Genomic DNA, 27,070 nt, shown 5'->3' on the forward strand with positions numbered 1-27,070 from the left:
TGGTTGGCTTTCTTTGGGTTTCCAGTAATTTCCCTGATTGGGAGGTCATGTGACCCAGAAGTGTAAAGCTCTCCCCTTGTTCCCTGGGTTCAAGCTAACTCAGAGGGCAAGAGCCAAATACTGGTTTTCTTGGCCCTTTTACCTTAATTTTAATCTTTAAGTCTTGGTCTTAAACATCCAGCAAACCAGTCTTATCAGACTTAAAGTAAGAGTATGAACTTGCTTTAACTTTAATGTTTATAACTTTGCAGTTAGTTTTACCCCTTTTACTTACTATCTGTTTATAGATAATGGCCTAATATACTTCTGTGAGGCACTAACAGATAGCAGTTAAAGTACACATTACATCCCCTGTTTGAGATCACAGTAATCTTTACAATATAAATCAATCTTCTGAATACAACTTTAAATGAGTAGAAGTTGGAGTCATTTTAACATGTAGCCTTTAAGCAGATCAGGCTCTTATTACCTTTTTAAAAATACCTTTAAATTTTATATCCCAGTGTAAAAGATATTGTCACCAAAAACTTTAGTTTGGAGAACCCCAGTTGATAAAATGCTCCTTTAAACCTTTTACTTTAAGGACTTTATACATGGAAAATATGAACACATTTAATATACAAAGAAGAGTAACAGTATACAAATCCTAATTTTTAAGACTAGTTGTTCTAGAAAATAAAACTTAACAGACACAATGTTAAGAGTAAATTAATGTTTAAGAAATATTTATAGTTTTGGCATATAGACTGAACTTTGGTTTATATCAGTACATTAATATTTGACCTTAGGGAAAAACCTTGAATAGTTTTAATTGTTGTGTTACTTATATATACACACAAACATTTAAAAATGTACCCTTAATTACACTTTTTAAATCACTTAATTTGACCCTCTATTTACTTAGCTGTATTACATTTTATTTTATCACATAAAGACTTTTTTTAACCTAGAAACATTTTTATTTTACTAAATATATTTTTGTATCTAGAACCTTCTAATTTTTAATCTGTTGATTCCCATTTTATAAAAACTTATACTCTGAAACAACCCTTATAAATTTGTGAATTTAGATAAATTATTCCATTTTAATAAGATGAAATATTTTGTTATTTATAGAACTCTAAAATGTAGTTGAGAAACCTTTGGACCTTTTATATAGAATTATACCTGTTGAGACTTTTAGTACCTTGTTTTTAGTGATGACACAAAGTAATTTTAAGCCCTTTTTTGTTTATCAGTTTACAAAAACACCAATGTTTTAAGTATGTCACCTTATGGAATTTAAGGAGTTAAGAGTACTTGATGTTATATTTAACAGTTATCATTTTAACTTTAAACCAATCAGATGTCTCTAACAAACACATCCATGATCAATCCCATACGTGTCAAATTGTCAAATCTAAATTGCTTATTTTTTAAAACCAAGATATTAGACAAGTGTATTGGACAGCATCAGCCATTTCTTCCCTGTTGAAGAAAAATCTAGAAACAATGGATATTAGACATTTTACAGCCATTACCATTTTATCAGTTGTGTGACCACCTAGAGAAGCTTGTGAGTTAGTGACCTTTAAAGACATCTTTACTTTTATTCGTTTACCCAATTTAAATTAAACCTTTTAAATCATGTGAATTTAAGGTATTTGGATCCACTTTTTAAAAATTTTAATTTATGAGCTCATATGTCAATTTTGGTACTAAACATATGTAGTGACAATACACGGTGTACATATACTGACAAAGCTTATTTTTTTTAACCCGTTAGATTGAGAGTCAACCCTCGTAAATCAGCCTCTGAATGAAAACAGAGCATTAAGAAAACTTTATAGTTGGATAAAATAGGTCTGATCAAAAGTTAACCTAGGCACACCAAATCAAAATAATGAACTAAAAAAAAAATAGAATTTTAAAAATCTTTTTGGCCTCCATCCTGATGTGGTCCCTCTCATCAGAGATGAAAAAGAATTAAGAGACTACAGACAAAGGTTACGCCCTATCCCTCCCTGAAGGAGTTTCCCGAAGAGACAGCAGCTGCTTCCATTGGTCTCCTGGGAGAGCCCCCTCAGGTTGGGGTCTTGTTCTAAACCGGTTTTTCTGTTCTCTTGGATAGTAGCTGTCAAGATTTTAGCCTGGCATTTTAATGGACCAACTCCAATAGTTGGAAGTTCCTGTTGGCAGCAGTTTACTTTTTAATGTAAGCTTTAGTGAACATGGTTAAATACCTTTTTAACTGTTTTTTGTTTGTTTGTTTTTTTTTTTTCAAATTTGAACATAAGACAAATTTGATCAACATGTCCAGGCTGCCCAAAGACAATTTGGTGGTCCCCTGAGGGGGCCATCTAATGGTGAAAGTTGGTCATTCTCTTTCCCAGACTTAGAGAGAGCAAAGGGCCCATAGTCAGCAGCCCTTCTCTGGAATTCCTGGAAACTGGTCAACATGCACTGAAGGGGACAAACATGAGGGAGACCGACCCATGTCCACACTCAAGGGCCAAAGAAAAAGAAAAAGACGAACAAACACTGAACAGGTAAGACGCCAAAGACAGTAGCAAGTGGCCACCCCTGATTCCTGACCAGAGGGCCTGGGCAATGACTTTCCACAGCCCTGGACTTGAGATGTAATGCTGCGTCCAGCCTTCCTTAGATCCCAGATACGGATCCACCAGAAACAGACTTACCGTGTCCCCTGGGGACACAGAAACAGGTGACTCTTGGAGAATTTAGTCCAGTCCTGGGGTGGGGCTCCACAGCACCCTGGGGCTGAGGAACGTCTCTCAGAGGCCTTCCCCAGGAGCAATGGCTCTTGTGGCCTTTGCACCCTCACAGGAATTTCCAGGTCAGTGGTGATGGTTGCCACCAGGCAGCAAGAATCTCACTGGGGCCTCCAAATGCTGTGGGCGCAACTTAAGAACAGACCCATCACCACTGAGAAGCCCAAATCTGAGCACCTTTACTAGCCAGCCGGCGGACTGTCTCACACAACCCCCAGAAATGGCTCTTGGGAGGACAGCCCCGACCATAGGGTTGCAGGGTTTTATACCACAAGTAAAGCATGTCAGTACGTCCATCATAAGTGACTGTTGCTATGATTCAAAACTGCAGATTAACACCATGAGATCATAAGCAGAAGGGAAAGTGGGTCGAAACGACCTTAGTCAGGTACTAGTTAAAGAATGGTTACTAACATTGAGACAGTAGTTCTCTGACAGGGCACATTGTCCAAGAAAAACAGGAACCAAAAAGAGAGCAATTTTACATTACATAAGAATTGCCATTTTTATTGCCAAACCTGCTGTGCTAAGTGACTCTCGATGGGTACAGAGGCGGGGTTCCCAGGGGAGAAGCATTTCCCGCGCGACATGGGTCTCAGGTAAAATGGAGTCTGCTGGGTCATTGCCCACGTAGCCTGCCCACGACGTTCCCATGGAGTCACATATGACAGCCCGTCACACTTTCTTCATGTTCACTCAAGTTTCCCATCTACGTCGCTTTCTTTCTCTCCACGAGCTGCTCTTAACCTTTCTTGTGAGCAGGACTCTGGCGACAAGTTCCCTCAAGCTCTGTCCGTCGGAGGTGGTTCATTCCTCTCCGCTCCCGAGGGACACTTTCCGGGGCTCGGATTTTGGTTTGTTGTGCTCTCGTTTCTCTCTCTGCTTTCGATTCCTAACACCACCTCCTCTTGCTTGCACGGTCTCTGAGAAGTCCAGTAGGATCCTCGTCTCTATTCTCTAAGCAGGTGTTTTGTCTTCATCTTCCATATTTTGCGGCTTGAAGATGACATGCCCCTGTGTCGTTCTGGGGGTGCTTACCCTGCTCCGTGTTTTCTGGGATTCTTGGGTCTGTGGTCTGCCACCAGTTGGAACGATGCCTTCAAATATCCCTTGGGTTCCCCTTCCTCCCTTCAAGCGTCCTCAGCCCGCCAGCCCGTTCTGGCGGCTCTTCTGCCTCTTCCACCTTCGCGCTCTCCTCCCCGTCCAGAGGTGTCCACTGATGGACTTGCAAGCTCACCGTCCTTCTGCAGCCTGGGCTGGGCTCCGCACGGCCCGCCAAGGCACCCCTTGCTGTCTGCCGTCTGACGGAGCCTTTCTGTGTGGGTCTCTCCCGGGCTTCCCCGCGCTCTGCTGTCATTGCCGGTGCCCTTGTTGCACCGACTGGACTCAGCACTCAGCAGTCCACTGTGGCTGAAGTTCCCTGTCCAGGAGCTGCACCCTTGGCCACTCGGACTCCAAGGCTCTCCGTTCTACTAATTGTGTTTTCGGCTTTTTCTAGGCTTGGAATTTCGGGCTAGGTTTTCAGTGGCCCCATGAGCTGCTGGAAACTGGGCTTTAGTGACGTGGTGAGCTGTGGGCTAGTTTCTCCCAGGCAGCACTAGTCAGGCACGGAAGACTCCGGATTTTCCAGAACGGTTCTTTCCCCTCCCCTGCCAGCAGCATGACGGGGTGTTTTCCAGGGCTGGTGGTGAGACCTGCAAGCTGGAGGTGCGCTCGGGAGCACCAGGACCTCCTGGCTGAGTGCCCTGACCTTCTCCCCTCAGACGAGGCCCCCAGGTCCCCTTGGACTCGCCACTCACAGCTGAGGTTTTCCGCCCAGCTGCAGTTCCTGCTGGAGTCTTTGATCTTGGATCTGCTCTTGGTGTTATCATAAAGCGGGTGACTGAAGGTTCTTTGTCTGCAGTTGCTTATCGATGGCATATGGAAATGAAATGTAGTTGAGGTTTGTATGTGGAGCCTGCATCCTGAACCCTTACTCAATTTCCCTGTTAGTGCTGGTAGCTTTTAAAAGACAGAGGACTTAGAATTTTTCTATGTTACCTGCAAACGAAGACCCCTGACCTGCTCCCTGGCCAGTAGCCAGGCTCTCTGCTCCTGCTCTCCAGGGAAGACCCAGCGCACCTGGGCAGGGGTGGTTGGCTGAGCTTCCTGGCCCCACGTTGTCCACAGTAGGAGGGTAGCCGAAGGGCTTTGTTTCTCTTGGGACTTTCCTGAGGTTGGGAAAACCCTCTTTTCTTCCTAGCTCACCAAAAGCTTTTTAATCTTGTAAGGATACTGAAGAGTTTAAAATGTTTCTGCATCTGTCAAAATGATTATAAGACTTTCATCATTTATTCTCATAAAATGATTAATCATAAAAACATTTTTTCCTTTTTAATAACATTTTATTGATGCTTTATGATTTTCCAGAATGTTATTGAACACATTTTCCATGTTTCCACAACAGTCTAGCCAGGGACAAATGCTATGATTCCTTTTTTTTTTTTTTTTGGTACTGGGGATTGAACCCAGGGATGCTTAACCACTGAGTAACATCTCCAGCCCTTTCTTGTATTTTTTATTTTGAGATAGGGACTTACTAAGTTGCTGAGGCTGGCCTCGAACTTGCAGTCCTCCTGCCTCAGCCTCCCGAGTCCCTGGGTTCATAGATGTGCACCACCGCACCTGGAGCGGTGTTAAGTTCTTGCTGGACAATTTTCCCTAACACCTGGAAATCGCTCCAGCTTCTCTGGGCTCCGCTGTTCTGAGGCAAGGCCAGCCATTCTGTATGTACTGAATCATGACCCCCTCTGGCTCCTTAGGTAATTCTCTCATGTTTGGCTTCGAAGCGTCCCCATAGGGAATGTGCCCAGCTGAGTCCTTCTTTGCGGCCAGCCCTTTCCAGCCTCCTTGGATCTACAAGTGAGCATCGTCATCTGCTTCGGTGATCGCTCACGTGCCATCTCCTCCCCTTTGCCCAGGACTTCTGGGGCATGTATGGTGGCTGCTGGATTTTGTGCCACAGGATTCTGGGCTTCTCTGAGAGTCTCCCACCCTGTCCCCCGACCCCTCCACTGGATCGTCTACTTATCTTTGAATTCCCTCATTCAGGATTCTACTCCTCCTTCCTCCCTCGGTGGATGGTACCTACGAGGACTCTGCCTTTGCAGAACCATTTCGTAAGAGTGCACATCCGAGGTTTTGAGTTGGAAATCTCCCGCACGGCTTCCCTCTTGGTTCTCTGCTCCGCGGAAGCAGGGGTCACCTTTCACTCAGGGCTTGGCGCCTGCTCTGCCACACGTTGCACTACGGTGGGCCGCCCCGCGTGTGAGACTTGAGTGCCATGCTTTCTTCCCGCCCCATGGCGCCGCTGGTTACGTCCCTGTGACAGGAGCGAACCCTGCTGACCTGGGCAGGTGTCTCTGCCTTTCTAGATTCGCTCTGAGCAGTACTGGTTTCTGTGCAGAGCCTCTGCGTTTTCCAGGCAGACTTGCGTCGGGGTGGAGGTCACCTTTCCCACTGGCTCTTCCTGCTGGTATCTCGCCGCCTTCCCGCATCAGTGGCCCCTGGAGTTACCAGCTGTGCTGTCCAGCCCCCGCCTGACCCTGCTGAATCGTCTCCCCAGGTTCTGCTGCATTCTAGGAAACCTTTGTTCTGAAGGGGCTTCCTTCCTCTTCCCATTTACTAAGACGTCTTATAAATAACGAAGAGCACTGGGTTTGAGTGGGAGCTTCTCTGTAGCTAAACTCTTCCTACTTGTGTGTGAGGTGGCAAGGTCCTGGAGCGCCTGGGGTCCACCTGTGAGCCACGGCACTCTGTCCCTTTAACGTGTACGTAACACTCAACTTCATGCTCTGTTTATTATCTTTACATTTATTATACATGAGATTTCATGACCTTTTCTTTAGTTGGCTTTGTTCTTTGGAACCATTTGGACGATATTAGCCTGGAGGTGTTGATTACAGAACTAACCTTTGTTCTGTGTCACTGAATCATTTGGCATAAAGAGATCTGGTTTCTGAGCTTTGGTAAGGCTCAGTGGTAAAGCTTCATGAAACTGATTCTTTTTTTATGTGGTGAGGGATTTTGATTATCAGATATATTTGACCCTTGAATAAATGGTGTTATGGTTTAGGTAGAAGGTGACCCCCCAAAATTCATGTGTGAAATAATGCAAGAATGTTCAGAGTTAAAATGATTCGATGATGAGAGAACTAACCTAATAAGTGGATTAATCCACTCAAATGAATTGACTGGGTGGTGACTGTAGGCAGGTGGGGTGTGCCTGGAGGAGGTGGGCCCCTGGGGCGTGACTTTGGGCTTACATTCTGTCCCTGATGAGCAGAGTTCTCTCTGCTTCCTGCTGCCTTGTCCTGAGCTGCTTCCCTCCTCCACATCCTCCACCATGATGTTCTGCCTCACCTCGGGCCCAGAGCCATGGAGTTAGCTGGCCACAGACTGAACCTCTGAAACCATCAGCCCAATAAACTTTTCCTCCTCTGAAAAGGGAGCTGAACTGCGGCCATGACAGGCTGTGTTGAGGGCATGAAAGATTTCAGGCCTAGGTTTCTATAGCTGATTCCAGGAAGGCCACTAGAACAAGGAGCATACCACATGAGTCAAGATTAGGACTGGCCTCTGGCAAACAACCAATCGGGAGCTAATGAGCCAATGCCTAACATTCCAAACCATATGTCAGTATGTTAAGACCTGGGTACCCCAAGCCAGTGGAAACGTGCAAAACCACGCATGCTGAAAGATCAGCCAATCGTGTACTTTGCTTTGTTCAGATTTCCCGCTCTGCTGTGGAGCTCAAAAAAATCCCGCTGAATCTAGACTCAGGGCTCTCAGCCAGTACTGCTGCGTCAGTGAACGCTGTGAGTCCAAGCTCAAGCTTGCAATGAAGGCCCTCTTGCTTTTGCCTCGGACATGGCTCCCTGGTGGTCTTTGTGGATTCGTGATCTGGGCACAACACCTCTACTTTGTTCTCCTCAGGAAATCGGGTCACAGTGATGAAAAAGCTGACTGGAAACAATGACGAAGGCTCTAATCTAGTTCTATTTTTCTGTTTCTTCTTGAGTTGAATATAGTGATTTTTATGTATACATATGTATTTTAGGAACTTTTAAAATCTGATGTAAGATTGCAAATGTATTGGACATATACTCATTGTAGTATTTCTTTATGATTATTTTTATTTATGTTTTTCCTTTTTTTAAAGAAAAAAAGCTTTCGATCAGTTAATGGAGTTCTGTTTTTGATTTTATTATCTTCAAGAATAACCTCAAACTGGGCACTGTGGCACATGCCTGTCGTCGTAGTGACTGGGAGGCAGAGGCAGGAGCATCCCAAGTTCAAAGCCAGCCTCGGTAACTTAGTGAGACCCTGTCTCAAAATAAAAACAACAAAAACATTTTTAAAACGGCTGGGGATGTGGTTTAGTGGTTAAGCACCCTTGGGTTCAATCCCCAGTACCAAAAAATTAAAAAATAGAAAAAAAGAATAAGTTTGACTTAAGTGTAAACCTTTGGGGGTTTTGCTCTCGTACTTTTTCTCTGCTTATTATTTCTTACTTTGACTTCTTATTCTCTGCTCTACTGCTCTGTATGATCCATATTGAATTGATTGCTCGACTCACTCACGCTCAGCCAGTTGGTCGGTGCACACACTTGGGATTCTATACATACTGCTCTCAGCCTACAGACTTGGGGTATCATCATGGAGGGGATGCGCGTTTCCTCCCCAAAGGCGAATGTGGGTGGCTGCCCCACCGTGCGCTGGTGTGGGAGCGGCTGCGGGGGTGGGATGTGACCTGTGAGGTCCTGAGCGCTCTGCCTTCGGGAGTGGGGTTGGTGCCCTGTGAGCGCTCGGGGGAGCCTGGCGCCCCCTGCAGGCGAGGCTGAAGGGCAGCTGGCAGCCGGGGAGCACGCCCTCTCCAGGAGCTGAGCTGCGGCGTGAGCTCTGGCTTCCGTCTGCAGGAGGAACCCAATTCTGCTGCGTATCTGACCCGCTCCCGGGCACTCGTTTCAGCTGCTCAAATTAAGACAGAATCGGACAGTTTTGTGTTCGATGAGTGAGAATTTTTGCACATCATTTAAAAAAAAAAAAAAAAAACTCATGTATTATTTGGGAATTTATATTTTCTTGCCATGATTTAAAACTTAATTTTGGTGAGTCATTTGTGATTTACTCTGATACTGGTAAGAGAACGTGTTAGTCAAGGTTGGTTAGACCACACTTCAGTTACAGGCAACCCCGTCGCCTGCGGCTGGGAAGGGCACTGGCTGGAAGGCTGGCGGGACGCTGGGGTGGCTGCTTAGAGACCAGGCAGATGGAGCCGTCCCAAACTTGCCAGAGCCAGGTCAGGGCAAGGGAGGCAGGAAGGGCCCGGAGGGTCCCAGGCACAGGAGCTGCTGTGGGCCGGAACACCACTCTGCTCCGAACTTGTTGGCAGGAGTCAGGGTCCCACACACAGTGGGGGGAGTAGGAGGTGCGCTCCTACTGTGTGCCTGCTGGGTGGGCGCGTGGGTGACACCGGTTCTAGCTCCGCCCCTGCTGGGGCGCGGCAGGGCCCCCGCACATGCTGACAGAGCGCAGCCGTCCCCACAGTCCCCTCCTGCTGGCTGCTTCACAGTCCTCCCCTGTGTCTTACAGAGTTCACACGTCCTCTGTCCAGGGGGTCGAGACCCACCAACAACCTGCAAGTGACTTCCGACTGGGCTGCTGGGCTCCCTGCTGCCCTTGGCTCCAGCTGTGTCCGAGCTGGCTGTGGCCTTCCCTCCCGTCCTCGCTCTGCTCTGTGACCTTCTTCCTGCAGTGGAGGTCGGAAGGCCACGTGACGATGCCTGCGCTCTGTGGAGGGGACACCGGCCGACTTTACGACGGACAGGACCTGACACTGTAGTCACAGTGTGTGACCATCCTGTCCTTTGTGTCCCTGGACGGCTGCCGTCGGGTTCCCCATGATCTGCCCCTGAGCGCAGGGAGCTCAGGGAGCCCAGGCCACACCTGCATTCCCACGCCCCCCTCGGGTCTGCACTCTCTCCTGACCACATTGTTCTCAGAAAAATACAGGCCCACATTCTGAGGCCAAACGACCAGCAGGACACACTGTCCCCAGAAGCCATCCCGATGGATTTCTGTGGTGCAAATTCTGGTATTAGAAATTTCCCGTGAAGCCCCCGTCCTCCACCCTGCGATGGCAAGCCTTCTCCACCATGGGTGCATGCCAGGAGAGAGCTCGCAGGCCGGCGGGGCAGAAATAGCCCTGCCTGCAGAGGCCCTGGCTCCGCGAGGCTCTCCTGGAGCTGCTGCGGCTCTGAGAGCCCCGCTCCCTCCCCGAGTCCCGCTTGTGCTTCTGTGCAGCCGCTGCACTCCGTCGCTCCTGCCCTGGGCTCTGGCTAGCGTAGGGTTGTGGTTAGGCTCCTGGGGGGACTACTGTCCCCAAGGGCCACTCTGCTGCTCTGCCTTGTTCAGGAGTGGAGCCGACCCACAGGGCTGTCCTCTGCCTTCTCTCCCTCTCTCCCTCCCCGCCCCTCTCTCAGTGTCCTGAGTGCCATGCTGGACAGACCTGCTTGCTCTAACCTGCGGTGGCCTGGGGGCCAGAGGTGAGGGGGTCACTGCCCCGCAGCAGTCTGGTGCCCCGGGGCAGCAGGACCACAGTTTAAAACTGCTGGACTGTGTCCCCTACCCGGCCTCTCTGCACCTGTGCTGGCAGCCTCCGTGGTGGTGGTGGGGTCAGGCTCTGGGCAGCCCCAGGGCGGGGAGGGGAATGTGCTGGTCACAGCAGCCCAGCCTGCCAAGGAACACGGAGGCCAAGGAACCCAGAGGGAGCAGGTGGCCCAGGGCTGGCCGCAGCTCCAGCTGCCTGTTTTTGTGACGCCTTCTTATGTGGAGACAGAACGCACATAATAAATTGCCATAGTCAGGATGGTACCCCAAACACCAGAAGGGGAGGGAGCGGGGCTCTCAGAGCCGCAGCAGCTCCAGGAGAGTTACGGAAGGTAACTAGTAGCAAAGACCCCTTTAACCTGGTGAGCTTTGCATGTGTCTATTTCCAGCCTTGGGAATACGTGCATTAACGATTTGGTTTCCTTTCTGGCTTTGACCTTCCTGGCCGCTGACCCGTGGGACTTCATCCAGCCAGACCTGGCCCGAGGAACAGGCCCTGCATAGCATGCGGGGCCTGGCTCAGCAGGCTCTGGACTTGTCCCCCCTGCACCTCCCTGGTCCCCCTCGTCCGCCTTCCCCGCCTCGAGGGCTGCTGCTCCTCCTCCTCCTCCTGCTGGTCTTCCTGCAGGCCTCCCCTCCAGTCAGAAGAGCACACCCCCCCAATCCCGTCTGGTTTAACGCGATGGCGGGGGTGGGCTTGCATGAGGTGCCGGAGACTCAGCTCCCCAAGCCCACTCCAGGCACGCCCTCGCGGGGGCACGGAGGCCCGCACTGCCCCTGCCTCCCGCAGTTCACTCACTGTGAGCCCAACCAGACCCTCCGGCGCGGCTGCTGGGCTCTGGCCCGCAGGCCGCCCTGCCTGGGTCATGACATCCGTTGCTGCACAGACGTTTCGCCCTCAATGAAATGGACCTCATTTTCCCAGGTAGACCTTTGACCTGCACCTGGAAAGGTGCCAATGGTCAGGACGTGGGTGCAAGAGAGACGGGCAGGTGCTTTCTGCGTCTGGAGCCTTAGCTGCTCCACACGGCCCACATCCTTGCCTAGGAAGGAAGGGCCGGTCCAGTTGCCGGGAAGAGGCCAGGACCAGTGTCTACGGAGCACCTATCAGAAGGCAGCGTGGCGCCATGGGTGGAGCGGGATGGCCACATGCACCGGCAGGGGCAGGGTGCCCGGGGTGCCCGGGGTGACCAGGACGCCAGCACAGGGCCTGAGGGTACCTGGGAAACGACAGGCAGCGGGTTTCCCATCTCAACCCCTGGGCCTCCGCGGGCCGCGTTGCTGTATGGGGTGTGCGATCACCGGCTGGGGTCCTCCCGATGCCCCAGGTCAGCTGGCGAGGCGGGACACTGGATGCCAGCATGCCGGCTCCCAGAGGGGGCTTGATGTGGCTCTTCCAGAAGTCCCCCTCTGCTGCCCACTCCTGACTCTTGCCTGGAGCCACCGCAGCCTGCTTCTTCTCCCCGACCCCCTGCCTCTGTTCCAGCGACCCTGCCACCAGTTCCCCCGAACAGTTGGTAGGAGGCGGGGGCGGCCTCACCTTCCCTGGTGAAGGTGGCATTGCACAAGCCCCTGCTTCCCACACAGTGAGCACAGGCGGACCCAGAGCCACTTAAAGGCTGCCTGTGGCGTCCATTCCTCTTTCCCGGTCACCATCTGGGGCATTTAGCTCAGTTCCTCCTGTAGCCAAAGGTTTTGGTGGGGTTTTTTTTTTTTTTTGAGTACCAGGAATTGAACCCAGGGGCACTGACCTCTGAGCCACCTCCCCAGCCCTATTTTGTATTTTACTTAGAGAGAGCATCTCACTGAGTTGCTTAGCACTCACTTTTGCTGTGAGGCTGACTTTGAACTCGTGATCCTCTTCCCTCAGCCTCCTGAGCCTCTGGGATTACAGACATGTGCCACCATGCCCTGTGCCTAAGGGTTTTAAATGAGCATTTAGTTTGGGTTGAATGTTTGCTTTTTTTCCCTCTGAAACTTCTCCTCTTGGGTGAGATGACGGTGCTGCAGTCTTGAAGTCGTTTGTGGGATGGATGAGACCAGCACGTGGCCTGAGCTTCCTGGGATGGTTGGACTCAGTCCCAAGAACCTTAGATCCTTAGATCCTGACGCCTGCCGCAGGGCGGGGAGGGTAGACCTGCCCTGCCCTTCAGGTGCTGAGCGCAGGTGCTGTCATAGCAACAGAGCTCACGTCCCGAGCACCTCAGTTCCTGCACCTTAACGATGATTCTTCCTCTTTTAACATCGTGTGCATAAGTCATAGTTATTATAGAATTGAAAAAAAAAAAAAAAAACTGGGCTTGGCGGCACACCCGCGATCCCAGCAGCTTGGGAGGCTGAGGCAGAGGACGAGTTCAAGGCCAGCCTCAGTAACAGCGAGGTGCTAAGCAACTCAGTGAGACCCTGTCCCTAAATAAAATATAAAGTAGGGCTGGGGATGTGGCTCAGAGGTCCAGTGTCCCTGGGTTCAAGCCCCAGGACCAAACAAACCAGATCAAATCAAAGAAAAATGTGCTCCGTCCCACCAGGAGGAGGCGCCGTTGGCATGGACAATCCTGCCCTGGGTCATGTTCCCCCACCTTGGCCTCCGCTGGAGTCAGCCAGCAGCTGCCTCCGAGGCCAAAGAGACGAGGCCAGGCAGATCACCTCCCCTGGGCACCTCAGTGTCATCATCTAGGAGAGACTTTTTGGGAGAATTAAAGACATTCACAGATAAACAACATTTGAAGGGCTCGATACGATGATTATTTACGTGTTTTGACAACAATTAGACTGTGGGTGGAGTTTTGTGGCCTGCTCTTTGTGTTCAGCAATACACTGAAGACCTCCCCTCTCCCAGCAATCACAGGCTTGGGTTATAATTTCAGGGGCTGCGTTGTGTTCAATGCTCTCTCAGCGCGTTGTTCTCCATGTTTTTTTTGGTACTGAGGATGGAATCCACGGGCGCTTAACCGCTGAGCCACATCCCCAGTCCTTGTTGTTTTCTATTTTGAGACAGGGCCTCTCCGTGTTGCTCAGGGCCTCACTAGGTTGCTGAGGCTGGCTTTGAACTTCCCATCCTTCTGCCTCAGCCTCCCAAGTGGCTGGAATGGCAGGCGCGCGCCGCAGTGCCTGGCTTATGGTTCCTAAATACAGCAACTCGGAAACCGGCGTGCTGGGCTGCCTGCCCACCACGCTGCTCATCTCCTCCTGAGCAGTCCTCGAGCTCGAGCCGAGTCTGGATCTAGGAGGGGGCACTGCCCGATGGCGCTGGCAGGGTGAGAGCTCTGCTCCCTCTTGGCCACTCGGGAAATCAGAATTCTCTGCTTGCTTTCCCGGTGTGATAGGAGACGAGCGATCTCGCGGTGTTTTCGTTTGTATTTGCCCTTGGCTGGTGTCTTCAGGTATTCAAATATCGACCACAGGTCTTAAGAACACGTCGGTTAATACACGAAGGTGGAGCGTGCATGTGTCACCAACGAGGTGAGAAATCTACTCGCCCTGCCCGCTGCACCCTCTGGGTGTTCAACAATGGGACCCGGGGCCTTTGCAGGCCGCTCAGAGCCCACCTGTCACACCTGCTCTGACAGGAAGCTGCCACTCGGTCCTGGGGCATCCTGACCCCTACCACTGCTTGGCCCTTCCCCTCCTGGTCTCCCGCGCCACCCCAGACCTCTGTGCTTCTACAGAGTCCTTCTGACTTCTGATTGGCGTTCTCAAAAGGAACCTAAACAGCACTTAGGAGCACACGCAGGCCTGTGGAAGAGGAGCAAGGAGGGCCGAGCCTGGGGTCTTGGGCATGGGGTCTACTTCTGTTTCTGTGCTTACCGCGTCTCCACTTCCTCCATCTGCCACACCTCCAGCAGGGCGCGAGTGTCCGCCAGCCATCCTAAGTCCCTCTTACTGTACACAGCTGGTCTCTCTCGGAATGACCTGGGCAGGAGGTGAGCGGGCCTCTCCTTGCCGTGACCACCACTTCCCCCTGGGGCTGTGTGACTACCACAGGGACTGTGCTCAGCCCTGCCCGCTGCGTTCCAGCTGTTTCAGAAGAGCAGGAAGCGGTCGGCCGCCTGGAGTGGCCTTGGCCTGGCCGCACAGGCCGGCTGTGCTGGAACTTCCGGCTGGTCTCTAACTGAGGTGGCCCCCAGGGCTCCAGGTGGACCCAGGCTGTGGTGTGAGGGACCTGGAGCCTCCACCCTTTGCACACCTGGTGCGCGGCCAGCGGTGAGGGTCAGCAGGAGGTGCCACAGCACAGGGCCCGCCATTGCAGAGAGGCCAGGAGTCAGAGGTGAGTGTCCTGTCTGCTTGGGTACCTTCACTTCATTGGGGACAGGTTCCTTTTGTTTTCCAATCACCACATCCATCCTAAACCTCACACTCTCTGATTTGGGGAAAATCCTGAAGGAGCCGCCGGCTAATCGTGGGGGAGGAACTAAGGGCTTGGCCTGCAGAGCCTGGTGGTTTGTCCTTGCAATGGGTCAATTCCAGCACAGAATGAGCAGAACACTGCGGTTCTAGACAGCAGACTGGATGGAAGCTGCAGAAGCTTCGAGGTCTGAATGCAGGTGTTGGGAGAAAGGTCTAGAAATCAAACCCAGTACCAGTGGGAGGTTTGGGGCCCAGAAGAGGCAGGTCCAGGCCAACTCCAGCCTGCGGCAATGACTGCTGCTGCCGTGGTGGGCGGCAGCTCAGGGCAGTGCGGGGACATCCCTCACAGGGGTTTCAGGGTCCCTGATGGGACCACCCAAGGTCCCAGGTTCAAGCGAGCCCTGCGATCACTCTCCTCTCCCTGGAGCGTGGGCTCCAACCCAGCGAGCAGCACCCGCCTACTTCGATTGGCAGCTGTCATTCAGAGCATCGCGACGCCCGCCTTTCTCAGGGAACTCGGTGCTCCCAGCTCGACCAGCACTCTCCTGCTGCAAACCTTGCATCGGCTGGAAATGCAAGGCGCAGGCGAGGCAAGCGCTGCAGGTGTCTGACGTCAGTGCCCGCACTCTGCTCACACGCCAGCTCCTCGTGTGCTCGTCGGCTTTCACTGCTGTGGCACAAACGCCCGACAGACTTGCAGGCTCAGGTTTCAGAGGTGCAGGCCGTGGTGGGCAACGCCCCTGCTCTGAGCCCGAATGAGGCAGAATACGGTGGCGGAAGGGTGGGCAGAGGAACGCAGCCACGTCATGGTAGCCAGGAAGGAGAGATGGGGAGAGACACGTCCTGGCAGGAGACGGTGGACGGGGCAGTCATGGCCAGGAGAGGGCTCCTCACCAAGTGCCATGGGTCAGGGTTAGGGAATGTCCTGCCCACGCCATACAGAGAGGAGCCAGTCCTGCAGAGAGAGAGAGACAGAGCACGTGCACTGGGGACAGGACAGTCCCCAGAGGCACACGCACAGTGAGCTACTTCCTCTGGCCTTCCCCACCTGCCTGTGGTCTTCACCACCTCCCAGTAGCCCATTCAAATTATTAATCCACCAAGTGGATTAATCCATCAAACGCCCTCATAATCCAATCACTTCTACAAAGCCCCACATCTGGACATCGTTCCACAGGGCAGAGCCTTCGGCGGGTGAGCCTGGGGAAACATGCCAGCCGCAAAGCACGGCCGGGAAAGATCTCCGTCAGGGGTCGGGTGCTGCCCCTCGTCTGTGCTCCCGCAGTTGGACTTGGGGATCTGGCTCTGCGGCCTGTGGTCACGAGCGTGCTAGGCGTCACCCCAGACCGCCAGTCTCCTCAGCGGGAGGTGGGAGAGCCCTGCCCCGGGAGGCCTCCAGCACAACCCCCAACAGGCCTGCTCCCAGCCCGGCTCTCCGCTGGGGTCTGTGAGCGCCCTGCAGGAGGCAGGGCCCAGGCCCGAGTGGACCCCTGCAGCCCAGGTCACCTGCCCACCGCGCCCGTCAGGAGCGGACACCGCCTTCCACAGGCCGTCGACCCCTTTCCTCCTCACCTTTTGGCTGATCCAAGCTGGTGGCTGGCCATCTTGGGGACTTGGCAAAGTGCCCCTCCTTGGTGTGTTGAGAGCCAGGTGACCCGAGCCATGGAGGGACCCTGGGCTTGGCTCCTGCAGGTTGGTGGACACGCAGAGGAGGGTGGTCCTCCCTGTGGCAGCTGGAGCTCCACAGCCCTGGGTACCAGCAGTGCAGGAAAGGGGACGGGTGAGGGGTCGCGTAGGTGAGGGGGCAGGTAGGCGAGGGGGCGGGGGACTCATCTCCATCTCGTCGGGAGACCTGAGTCTCAGGTCACATACTGAGGGCAACAGTCACAGGTTCCTACATCCTGTCCTCTCTGGAGCCATCTCTCCGCGCGTGAGCTGATCCGTGAGTCGCGCTCAGGTGAGCCCTTCAAGGGATGAGGAACAACAGGCCACCCGGCGCAAAGCCAGGTTCTTTGTTAGGTGTGAGATCCTGAAGGTCCTGGGAGGATTGTTCGGTCTCGGGGTGCCTGGGTGACACTGTGCGCCTGAGGTCCCTCCCTCCTGCCTGGTGCATATTCAGAGACTCTGAGGCTGTGCGGTCACCAGTCTCTCTGACCTCAGAGCCCAGCGCAGTGGGCAGCCTTGTCCAGGGTGCGGTGGCCACGGACAGGGACTGGCTGCGGCAGAGCAGTGCTGACGCGGGCTCTGTGTGTCGGCAGCCACGCTGGCGCCCCTGGGCACCGCAGTTCCTAGTCTGTCCCCACTGCCCTGCTGACCGAGAAGCCAGCCTGATGGCAGAAAATGATAGGGCAAGGCGGTGGATCACAGGGCCTCGAGGGGGTCGGCTTCTCTCCGGGAACCTAGCCACCCGTCCCGTCGATTGGGCGGGAAACGTCAACACCCCCGAGACCGGCTTTCAAGGCCAGACGGGTGCCTGTAAGGAGAGCGCTTCTTACGCCTTGGAGCTTCTGAACTCTGGGCTGTAGCCGCATCACTTGACGGTTGGTCTAAATCGCAGGTTGCCATGCCGACTAACTGCCGTCTACACCCTGACCTCGGAGGCTTAGTTCTAGAGGTCGGGCGCTGGGGGTAGGGCGCTGGACTCGTCCTCCTGAGCTTCCGCTGCCTCTGCTGAAGGTCACTCTGTAGTGACCCTCGCGGGCGTCTTGCTGTCTTGCTTCTGCACCTGGGAACTGCCTATTGTAAATTCCCTGTGCGTGGCCTTTCATCACACGGGCTAAGAATTCAGAGCCACTAGCGTTTGAGGGGTCGGGAAATTATGTCAGACTTACGGAAAAGCCCCTGTGGCCTCCGCTGGGGCCCAGAACTTCAGAGCACCAGCTCTGCTCTGCAGGTAAGCAAGCCCTCCCTGCGGCTTGGTCTCCTGCTGAGCGCCTTTCCATAACACTGCCTTCCTCTCTGACCAGGGCTCCTGGACCCACTGCCCAGAACATCCTCCTGTGGCTCCTCCTCTCTGCGTCCATCCTCTAGGGCAGCAGCAGGTGGCTTTGATACAGGCTGTGTGGCCCTTTAATCCTCAGGGCACTGCTTCAGCTTGCGGGCCCCTCGTAGGACTGGATGAGGCTCGAGGAGGTGAGGGTCCCACGGCTGGGAACCCAGCCCAGCCCTTGCTGAGCAAGACGCCTGCTTCCTGGTGCTCCGTGGTCCCACCCCAGCGAGGCCTCCCCTGAGACCCGCTCAGCAAGGCCTCTTTCAGTATTTCCCCTCTGGCTGCGGCTTGCTGGCTGGCAGAGGGCTCGAGGCCCCCATTCCTTCTCCAGCAATGCAAACAGCGAGAGAAGAGAGACAGGAACCCCCTGGTGCACACCCGGAGGCTCCCCTTGAACAGGGGAAACGGTCTCCCTGAGGAATGCTTCAGTTCTGGCAGCCTGGACCTCTAGGGGTCTTCTCGAAAGCATTTCCTGCTTCTACTCTTTTTTAAATGTGTTATGATCTGCTTTCTGGAAATTCCATGTTGACTTCTTTGGTACAGGGGACTTAACCCTGGAGTACTTAACCGCTGAGCTGTATCTCTAACTTGATTTATTTTTTTAATTTTGAAATAGGTTCTCACTAAGTTCCTTAGGGCCTCCATAAATTGCTGAGGCTGGATTTGAACTCTCCATCCTCCTGCCTCAGCCTCCCAAGTGGTTGGGATTACAGAAATTTGCCACCAGGCCTGGATGCTTGTTGACTTTTCTCATAGAAAGAAGCCATGAGCAGATACGTGTACTGATTCCTCATGTTGCCGGGAAATCAGAAAGTCACTGACTTCCACTGAGTGGTCTGCGTTTATTGTCACAGTGACTGACTCAGCTTTTCTCCACCGGGGAGAAGCTGGCTGACCCTCACAGCATAACACATACGAAGTGACTGATTCTCTAGGAGGCACTGAGCATCATTTGCAGTCTGCTGTTACATATTAGAGCTTCCTATCCTCTTTCCTACTTTCCTCTTTGCAAATTACTTTGTTATCACTTGTTCCTGCTTAACTCACGCAGAGCTCAGGCATGAAAACCAAGACAAAATAAAATCCCCAAGAAGCAGTTTCTTATCTGTTTTTTGAACTCTTTGTGTATTCTATTGAAAATAACCACTTCCATGCAAAGAAGACAATAAAGAGCATCTTTTTAAATGACTTTGCAAGATGTGCTTTATTTTAAGTGAGCCCTGAACCCAAACTACACAGGATCATGTTTTTTGACATATTTTACCCCATTCAATGATTCTTCTCAGCAACTGTATTTTTAATATGGAATGGAAACTACATTTCAGTCATAAATTTTTCATGCTACATTGTTATTTCACGAAGAGGATGTATTACCAATGATAATAATTTAAGAAAAGGCCATTTTTTATTTCCCCAAGCTTAATATACATATTTCTGTCATAATTATGAACTTAAAAAACCCGTCTCGGATGTAAAAATGTGAACTGGAATATGTAAACTCTTTGATAGACCTGAAAAACAGGAGGGAAAAAGTCACAGACTGAAAAACCCATTGCTTGAGTCACTGAAGTGGGAGACGCGTGCTGTGGGCAGGAGAGTGGGGCCACCTCAGTCCTGGGGAGCCAGGCTCCCTGCTCCCGCGGCCGGCTGGCCTCGTGGCTCCGGCTCCCACCTGCTGGTCGGTGGAGCAGGGGCCGGGCAGGGTGGGCGCCGCGCTGCAGAGACCTGGGGTGTGTTTGCTGCTTTTTTTTTTTGTTTTTTTTTTTTTCCTGAGAAGTCACTGGTGTTTCATGGAAGGATTTCTTATCAGTCTTCAGTTGAGATAAGGCAGTAAGAGTGTTGCTAATGGGATCTTTTTGCTTAGAATGAGGCTTATCCTTCCGTGGTCTTTGGGTCCTGGGTTCCCTCTCCCCTCCCCTGGGAATGAGGCTGGGCCTCCTGCCTCCTCTCGCCACGGCCCAGTTTCCACGTGCCAGGCTTGCCCAGGCCCCTCTGCAGCTGCCCCCGCCACGCCCAGCTCTGAGGGGCATCCTGCCCTCCAGAGAAGGCGCGGCCCCCGGGGCGGAGCGCAGGCATCCTTCCCGCCTGCCTGAGGCTGAGGGGAGGGATCCATTCCTGGTTCTTTCACAAAGTCCATCGGAAGGCGGGACACTGTTGACTGAACCCGAGTGAGTAGCCCTGATTTCAGAGAAGGGACTGCGGACGACTTCTTCAGCAGCGCCTCGCCTGCAAGGTGGCCTGGCTGCAGGACGTGAGCTCCCCGGGGCCACCCGTCAGAAGAGAAGCCACTTCTTGGAACGAGAAATGCTTAGCTCTTAGGAGAGTATTGTGCTTTTTTTAAAAAAAAAAAAATTAAAAAATCCACACGTGAACGTCGCTCGCGGTCTGAGTCCCGCGGTATCAGTTTGTTTTTTCTCTGGTCCACTTGATCATGGTTTCTGGTGAGCGGTACAGGAAGATTAACTTGGCATAGAGATCTTCTTCTAGTTCCAGCTCCCCCGTCTCTCGGACTAAAAAAATATCTGTGCACAATTTCAAAATTCGATCCACATTCGGGAGCTCTTCAAACATGATGGAGTGAGAAATCCCACTGAAGAACTCCCGGACGAATTTCCCAATCACCAGGACGACAGAGGCATACAGTCCCATGATACTGAAAGAGAAAAGCAGACCGTAAGGAGGACCCGCGAGCGGCAGTTAGAGGTGGCTAGTGGCACGCGGTAGCGAAACGTATGGGGCAGAAACACAACCGTGCTTTGCATACTTCTTGGAACGAGCTCTTCCCACTTCAACAGCCCTTTCTCAGAGATTCATGTTTGTTGTAAGAGCCTGAGTGGGAAATGGTCTCCTATGAGGCTACCTGGAAAATGTCACGCTTTGCTGTGTCTTGCAGGGGATGCGCCTCGGGATTTCAGCATGAGAGCATAACGAGATGGTTCCAACAGGTTCAAAACTTACTAAAAGCCAGAAGCAACCAAAGCAGAAAAGCCATAGCCTTATGCCTGACTCCCAATTCAGATGCTGAATCGCATCAAAGGGTGCCTCACAGGCGGGCGCGGAGGAAGCGCCACCTCCCTGACCCGGCAAGCCGCACCAGGCGCTTTGATCTCTGGGCCTCAGGCTCCTTACATGTGAAACCAAGGGCGAAGGATGTTCACCTTGTAACCAGGCAGCCATGCAGCTGGCGAGCTCTCGGCAGAGAGCAGGCGTGGTGTCCTGGACGTCACAGCTCGGAAGCAGGCTCTCGTGACTGTTCATTATTAAATGAATGCTTACCCGTAGCCAGCCAGGAAGCCCAGGCTGGGGGGGCTGACTTTGTCGTTGAAGACCACCAACTCCAAAGCCTGGGACTCCTGATTGTAGATTCTATTTCCCGTCAGGTTGAGAACCCACCACTCGCTGTTGGAGTTAGTTTTATTGTCTCTGGACAAAATGATGGTGATGTTCATGAAATTGTTCTCTGGAAGGGAAGGAAGACAAAATCAAGTCAACGTCAGAGTCGTGAGATTTGATGTGCACCAACGGCTCTCAGAAGGCAAAACTGGGGCACTCTGGGCAGTCTGTGGCTCTAGGATGGGGACCGAGGGACACCCAGAAAAGGAGCAGGTCCTCAGTGTGCAGGCAGGTCCTTTTTCAGCTCAAGAGGCCAGTCACGGCTCTGCGTGTGGCAGCCGAAGCACAGGGAGACGGGGAGGACCCACTGCCTGAGCAGGGTGCTGACAATCCCGAACAGCTGAGTGGACAGAGGTCGGCTTTGGCTAGAACTGGCTATCCGTTCACATCACCAGCAGGTAGCGACTGTCCTGGAAGTTAGGGCTGCAGAATCGTATACGGCATTGTTCTGTGTCTTAGTGGGAAAAGACGATGTGTGCAAACTCGGTTTATGGTCCTGTGGCAACCCCAGAGGACCAGCATTGCCAAGCCTGCTGCCAGGGAGACTGCTTCTGGTTGGTATGATCCCTGGGCACTTCCTTGAGTAGATGACTTTGGGGCTGAGTTTTGCTTAGCAAAAACCACACTGGGTGGAGAAGTGATGGGGAGAGGCACTCCTTTCAGAAAGGACTGATGGCATCAGCTCTGCAGAGTTCTGAAACCCATGATGAATGGCCAGTGACTGCTTCTGGTGGGGCAGAGGGCAGTAAGAGACAGGGCAAGCAAGACGCTGCAGCCACACTGCTCAGCGTCCCCCAAGAAGACCCCACTTCTCCCCAGGATAATGGCAGCTCCACCGAGGGACAGGGTGGTGAGCTGTACACTCTGAGTGTAGGAACTGTGACTGCATAATTTCATGGAGAATGTTTAGATCAGAGGAGCCCAGGACATAGGTGGCAGGCCGGATGAACGGATGGATGGATGGATGGATTGATGGATGGATGAATAGATGGATGGAAAGATGAATGAATGAATGCATGAATAAATGGATGGGTAGATGAATAGATGGATGGACGGAGGATGGAAGGATGGATGGATGAAGAGATGAATGGATGAATGGATGGATGAATGGATGGATGAACAGATGTATGTACGTATGTATGTATGGACGGATGGATAGATGGATGGACAGATGGAGGATGGATGGATGAATAAATGTATGTATGTACATATGGATGGATGGTTAGATTGATGGATGGATGAATAGATGGATGGCTGGATGAATGGATGGATGGATAGGTGGATAGATGGATGGATAGATGAATGGATAGATAGATGTATGTATGTATGGATGGATGAATGGATAGATGGATAGATGGATGGAGGATGGTTGGATGAATAAATGTATGTATGTACGTATGTATGGATGGATAGATTGATGGCTGGATGAATAGATGGCTGGCTGGAGGAATGGATGGATGGATGGATGGATAGATGGATGGATGAATGAATGGATGGATAGATGTATGTATGTATGTATGTATGTATAGATGCATGAATACATGGACAGATGGATAGATGGATGAATGGATGAATGGATGGATAGATGTGTGTATGTATGTATGGATAGAGGAATGGATATATGGACAGATGGATAGATGAATGGATGGATGAATGGATGGATGGAAGGATGAATGAATGGATGGATGGATAGATGTATGTACGTATGGATGGATGGATGGAGGAATAGATGGATGGATGGATGGATAGATGGGTGAATAGATGGATGGATACATGGATAGATGGATGGAGAAAGAAGAGTTAGCAATGGCAGGACACTAGAAGAGCCAAAGTCCTTATCAAGGAAGATGGTGAACCACTCAGAACACTCAGAAACAGGAATAATGTTGGTTCTGAAGTCCAGAGACAGTTACCATGGAAACAGGTTCCAAGTTTGGGTCTAGTCCTACTATACGCTGGTTACATGGTTTCCACTGAGTAGTTCATACTCTGAGCCCCAGTTTCCTCACATGTAAATTGGTGATGACTATAAACCTATGCTAAATATACCTGTGCCGACATCACTCACAGGCAGAGGAGCCAGTGTCACAGAGGGGAAAGGTTAAGGAGAAGGGGGCTCAACCATTCTGCAGGACAGAAAGGGAGGTGGGCAGGGACCTGACACAGCAAGGGGCCAACCTGGGGAAACAGAGAGGACATATCTTTCTTGAGCCTGGGGTGGTGGGAATGGGGGTAGAGGAAGGACCTTATGAAATATAAGACACACCCTAGGACCTGGAGGAAGCCTTGTTGGCTTAGATCCACCCTGGAAGTCCGTGAGGAGGTCCACTGCTGAGACTCAGAGGAAGGGGGTTCAAGGATGGACAGAACCATTGGGGTGGAGCTTGTGGAGAGACAGACATGTCGTGGGGCATGACTGTTGAGTCATCTGTATTCTCAGACTGAATGTCTCTAGAACTAGTTATGATGAAGAGGGTCACACTAGAGTCTCCAATCGCCTTGCAAGACAGGCCTGTTGTTGAGGAGGACATGTATCTGGAGGCGGAGTCCAGCCTCAGGCTGTTCCCCGGGCCTCACCCCTGCCTCCTCCCTGTGTAGGATTCTAACTGCTCACTCTGACTCCATCTTTCCAGCTACATATGAGCCTCGTCTCAGCACCTGGCACCTGCCTTGCACACAGTGAATGACACGGTGGTGACAGAGACGTGTGCGTTGTCGACCTTCACCGGAGTGTCATCTAGTTCAGGGGAAGTCGAGCAGGGCTTCATTACTGAAATGGATGGGTGAATAGTCATTCGCTGTTTCGCATCAGGAGACGTCCTGAGGAACTCACTGCGACCACCGTGGAGTGGACCTATACAGCTGATGTGCAGCCCGCTGCACCCCGGGGCCACACGGCACACACCACCACAGACGTGTCTGTGGTGACCCAAGCGTCTGGGGCCTGCGAAGGTCTTCCAACAGCATGGTGCCAAAGGGCTGCTACGCTGGACACCTGCAGGGCTTGCTAGCCCTGGGGGTGTGTGGCGGAGTCTCCTGTCCTTGCTGGGAGGGGCCGTCTGACCTAGCAGTGTCCGGGGCAGGGCTTGTGAAAGACCCAGGTGCTACTGGAAACAGATGCCGGGCTGGCCAGTAACTCACTGAACGTGGACTTAAACCAAAGAGGATTTGTATCAGTGACAAGGAAATGGAGATGTGGCTTTAGGGAGTGAGTGAAGCCAGCCAGCCTAGACAAGGTCTTGAGGTCCATACCACACAGGGGAGGATCTCTGGAAAGTCGCTTAATAAAGGCTCAACATGCAAACCATTGAAACTCAAAGTGAAACGTACAAAGTTCCGGGGTCACCCTCATTCTTACCAGATAAAAGCTGCTTTATAGGTTTTGAGTTTGAATCACTGGGCGCTTTCACGTAGTACGGGTAGATCTTTTCTATGGTCCTGTGCGTTAAGAAAACGGAAAAAGGTGCGACTGAGTTTTAGTTGCTCACCCACCTTAATCATTTGACACATATCATTGAGTTTTGCTATTTTCAACCTTGTATCAAATGGATAACAATGGAAGTCTTTATAGGCTCATATTACGCATCGGCATCAAGATTCATGGTTTCCCTTGCACCTGGAAGCCCCTGGAGCTGAGGGAGTCCACCGGCCCAGGGACGCTCCTGTGCACTCGGTGCACAAGACGCTCAGGCTGGCAGGTGGCTGCCGGCACCTTCCCGGGGCTGTGGCTCCTTCCTGAGGCCGAGGGGCACTCTGGGGCCATCATCTTCCAAAGCAGCTTGTTACGACCCTGAGTGCCCTTCTGATTTTGAATTTCAGGATTTAAAAAGTGTCTCTGACCAAGAGTGAGGGGCTAGGAGAGAATGGCAGCTAAGCTGTGCCTGCCTCTCTGGGGCTGAGTGAGCCGGTGCACAAGAGTCCTAGGTCCCATGGGAGATGATGGGGGAGGCCGTGGTGACCTCAGGGGCCCTCGCTCCAGTGGCTGATGAAGGGTGTCTTTGGAGACACTGCCAAGACCTGCATCCTGGTGGCCCTTACGCTCGTGGGTCAGGGGTGGACAGACACCTGGAGTATTCTGTCCAGGCTGGAGAGCAGGCTCCTCTCTCTGCTAGCTCTCTCTGCACACGCGCCTGCTGGAGTGGAGCACTGACATGGGGTAAGCCTTTGTTTACCCCTGGCCTCTCCATCCCGCCTCCCACCCACATCCAGGTAGCCAGGTGCTCAGGTGGCAGGAAGGTCTGCTACCCAGAGATGAGCAGTGCTTCCTGGGCCCAGGGAACAGAGGGCGGGAGGGACGGAGCAGGGGCTCAGCCCCATGGCTCCCTGACAAGGAAGGCCGTGTGGATGGTCCAGTGGGCAGCCAAGAGCAGGTGGCAGGCACAGGCGACAGAGGTTTGGTCAGTTCAGTGCTGTGCTGGTCTCCCTCTGCACAGGGCTCTCGAGGGAAGTGTCCCTCAGTGCAGGGGACTGCAGGATCCCAGGCTCGTGCCGTGTCTGGACAGGTGAGCCTGTTGGGGTTCCCAGACCCCCAGATGCCCCAGAACCAGCACCATGACTTCTAGTGGCCCAAGAAAGAGGCCCAGTGGCTGAGGGAGGGAACCAGCTCATGGTGACGGCTGGGGTCTGGCAGACACTGTGTCTCAGCAGAAGGCCAGCAGGCCAGGGCCAGCACTCTGCCCTGGGCAGATGGTCCCCTGGAGCCTGCTCCCTGCGGCCCTCAGGCGGAGTGCTCCTAACCCCAGGGAAGGTGGAGAGAACCCAGGGCTGGACTCAGTCCCTTTAATCTAGCAAAATGGGGCCTCCAAAGAGAAGTGGCCATGTGCCCGGGCACAGAGAGCCGCCTCTCCGGTCAGCATGGGCTCGGAGCGAGGCACGTGTGGCTGCAGATGCCTGCCGAAGCGCCCTACATTCACGAGGAAGACACTCACACTGGCGTCTTTGAGCTGCCCGGGTCGTTGCTAGCGATCATGTCAGCTATGTGCTTCCGTGTGACGTTCTGAAGAGGAAAAGAGAGCTTATCTGTGGCTATCTCTGCCTTTGCGCCCAGACTCATGTTCCTGTGGAAGAAGAGGAAGAAAGCCCAGGGCCGGGATCACTCAGGAGTCTGGAGAAGAGACTTCGACACCCGCGCCATTCTTAGGGTCCCTAGCAGTCATCCCGACCCCTCTGTCCACCTCGCCTCCATCTAGCTTCCCCCCCGCCAAGGTAATGAGACCCAGGACAGCCAGTCACTGGCCAGCAGAGACCACCTGATGTGTGGGTCTGAGTCTCAAGAGACACTCTGCATGTTAGTCACCATGGCCACTGACACATCCATGTTTTGTAAAACACTCTCCAGTCAGAAGTTTATTTTTACTAATTTTTTTTCAGTACCAGGGATTGAACCCAGGGGTGCATAACCCCTAAGCCACATCCCCAGCCCTTTTTATTTTTTATTTAGAGACAGAGCCTCACTGGGTTGCTTAGGGTCTTGCTCAGTCGCTGAGGCTGACTTTGAACTTGAGATCCTCCTGCCTCAGCCTCCTGAGCCTCTGGGAGAGCAGGCATACGCCACCAAGCCCAGCCAGAAGTTTATTTCTTAAATTTTATGGTTACTATTTTTGGGGAGTTCTTCAAAGACTAGCAATTAAAGTTTTGGCAAACTAGTACAGAAGCAAAGGTAAGGAATTGGGGACACTTTAAAGGAGAGGTAAGATTAAAGAAGGAGTGCTGTGAATCCTTCTTTGAAGTGGTGGTTTGCGCTTTCCTGAGAAGTCACTTTAGATTCTAGAGGGCTTTCTGCTTCCCTTGTCATGATCGTTTCTTTTTTAACTGAGAAGCTGGGGTCAGGTAAGCCTGTCCCTGTACCGTGTGGAGCCCGACTCCAGACTGCTGGAGCGCACCCAGCGGCTCAGCCTCCGCGCCCAGCCAGGGCTCCAAA

At 52.4% G+C, this 27,070-nt stretch overlaps 1 protein-coding gene across 6 annotated transcripts in view; it reads right to left on the reverse strand.

Annotated features, from left to right (window-relative positions):
• Positions 1-19,472: 19,472 nt before the first annotated feature.
• Piezo2 (piezo type mechanosensitive ion channel component 2) overlaps positions 19,473-27,070 on the reverse strand; it is a 365,623-nt gene continuing 358,025 nt past the window's right edge. For 5 of the 6 annotated variants that reach the window (XM_047526788.1, XM_047526790.1, XM_047526787.1 and 2 more), the window contains 4 exons: positions 26,079-26,207; positions 24,509-24,588; positions 21,034-21,217; positions 19,473-20,410 (listed from right to left, as the gene is read on the reverse strand). In XM_047526788.1, the coding sequence (XP_047382744.1) occupies positions 20,158-20,410; positions 21,034-21,217; positions 24,509-24,588; positions 26,079-26,207 (646 nt within the window). In that variant the 3' untranslated portion in view covers positions 19,473-20,157. Of the gene's footprint in view, positions 20,411-21,033; positions 21,218-24,508; positions 24,589-26,077; positions 26,208-27,070 lie in introns of those variants that run through there. The other variant, XM_047526791.1, reaches the window with a different exon arrangement.

Source organism: Sciurus carolinensis, chromosome 15 (assembly GCF_902686445.1).
Source record: "Sciurus carolinensis chromosome 15, mSciCar1.2, whole genome shotgun sequence".
Lineage (NCBI taxonomy): Eukaryota > Metazoa > Chordata > Mammalia > Rodentia > Sciuridae > Sciurus > Sciurus carolinensis.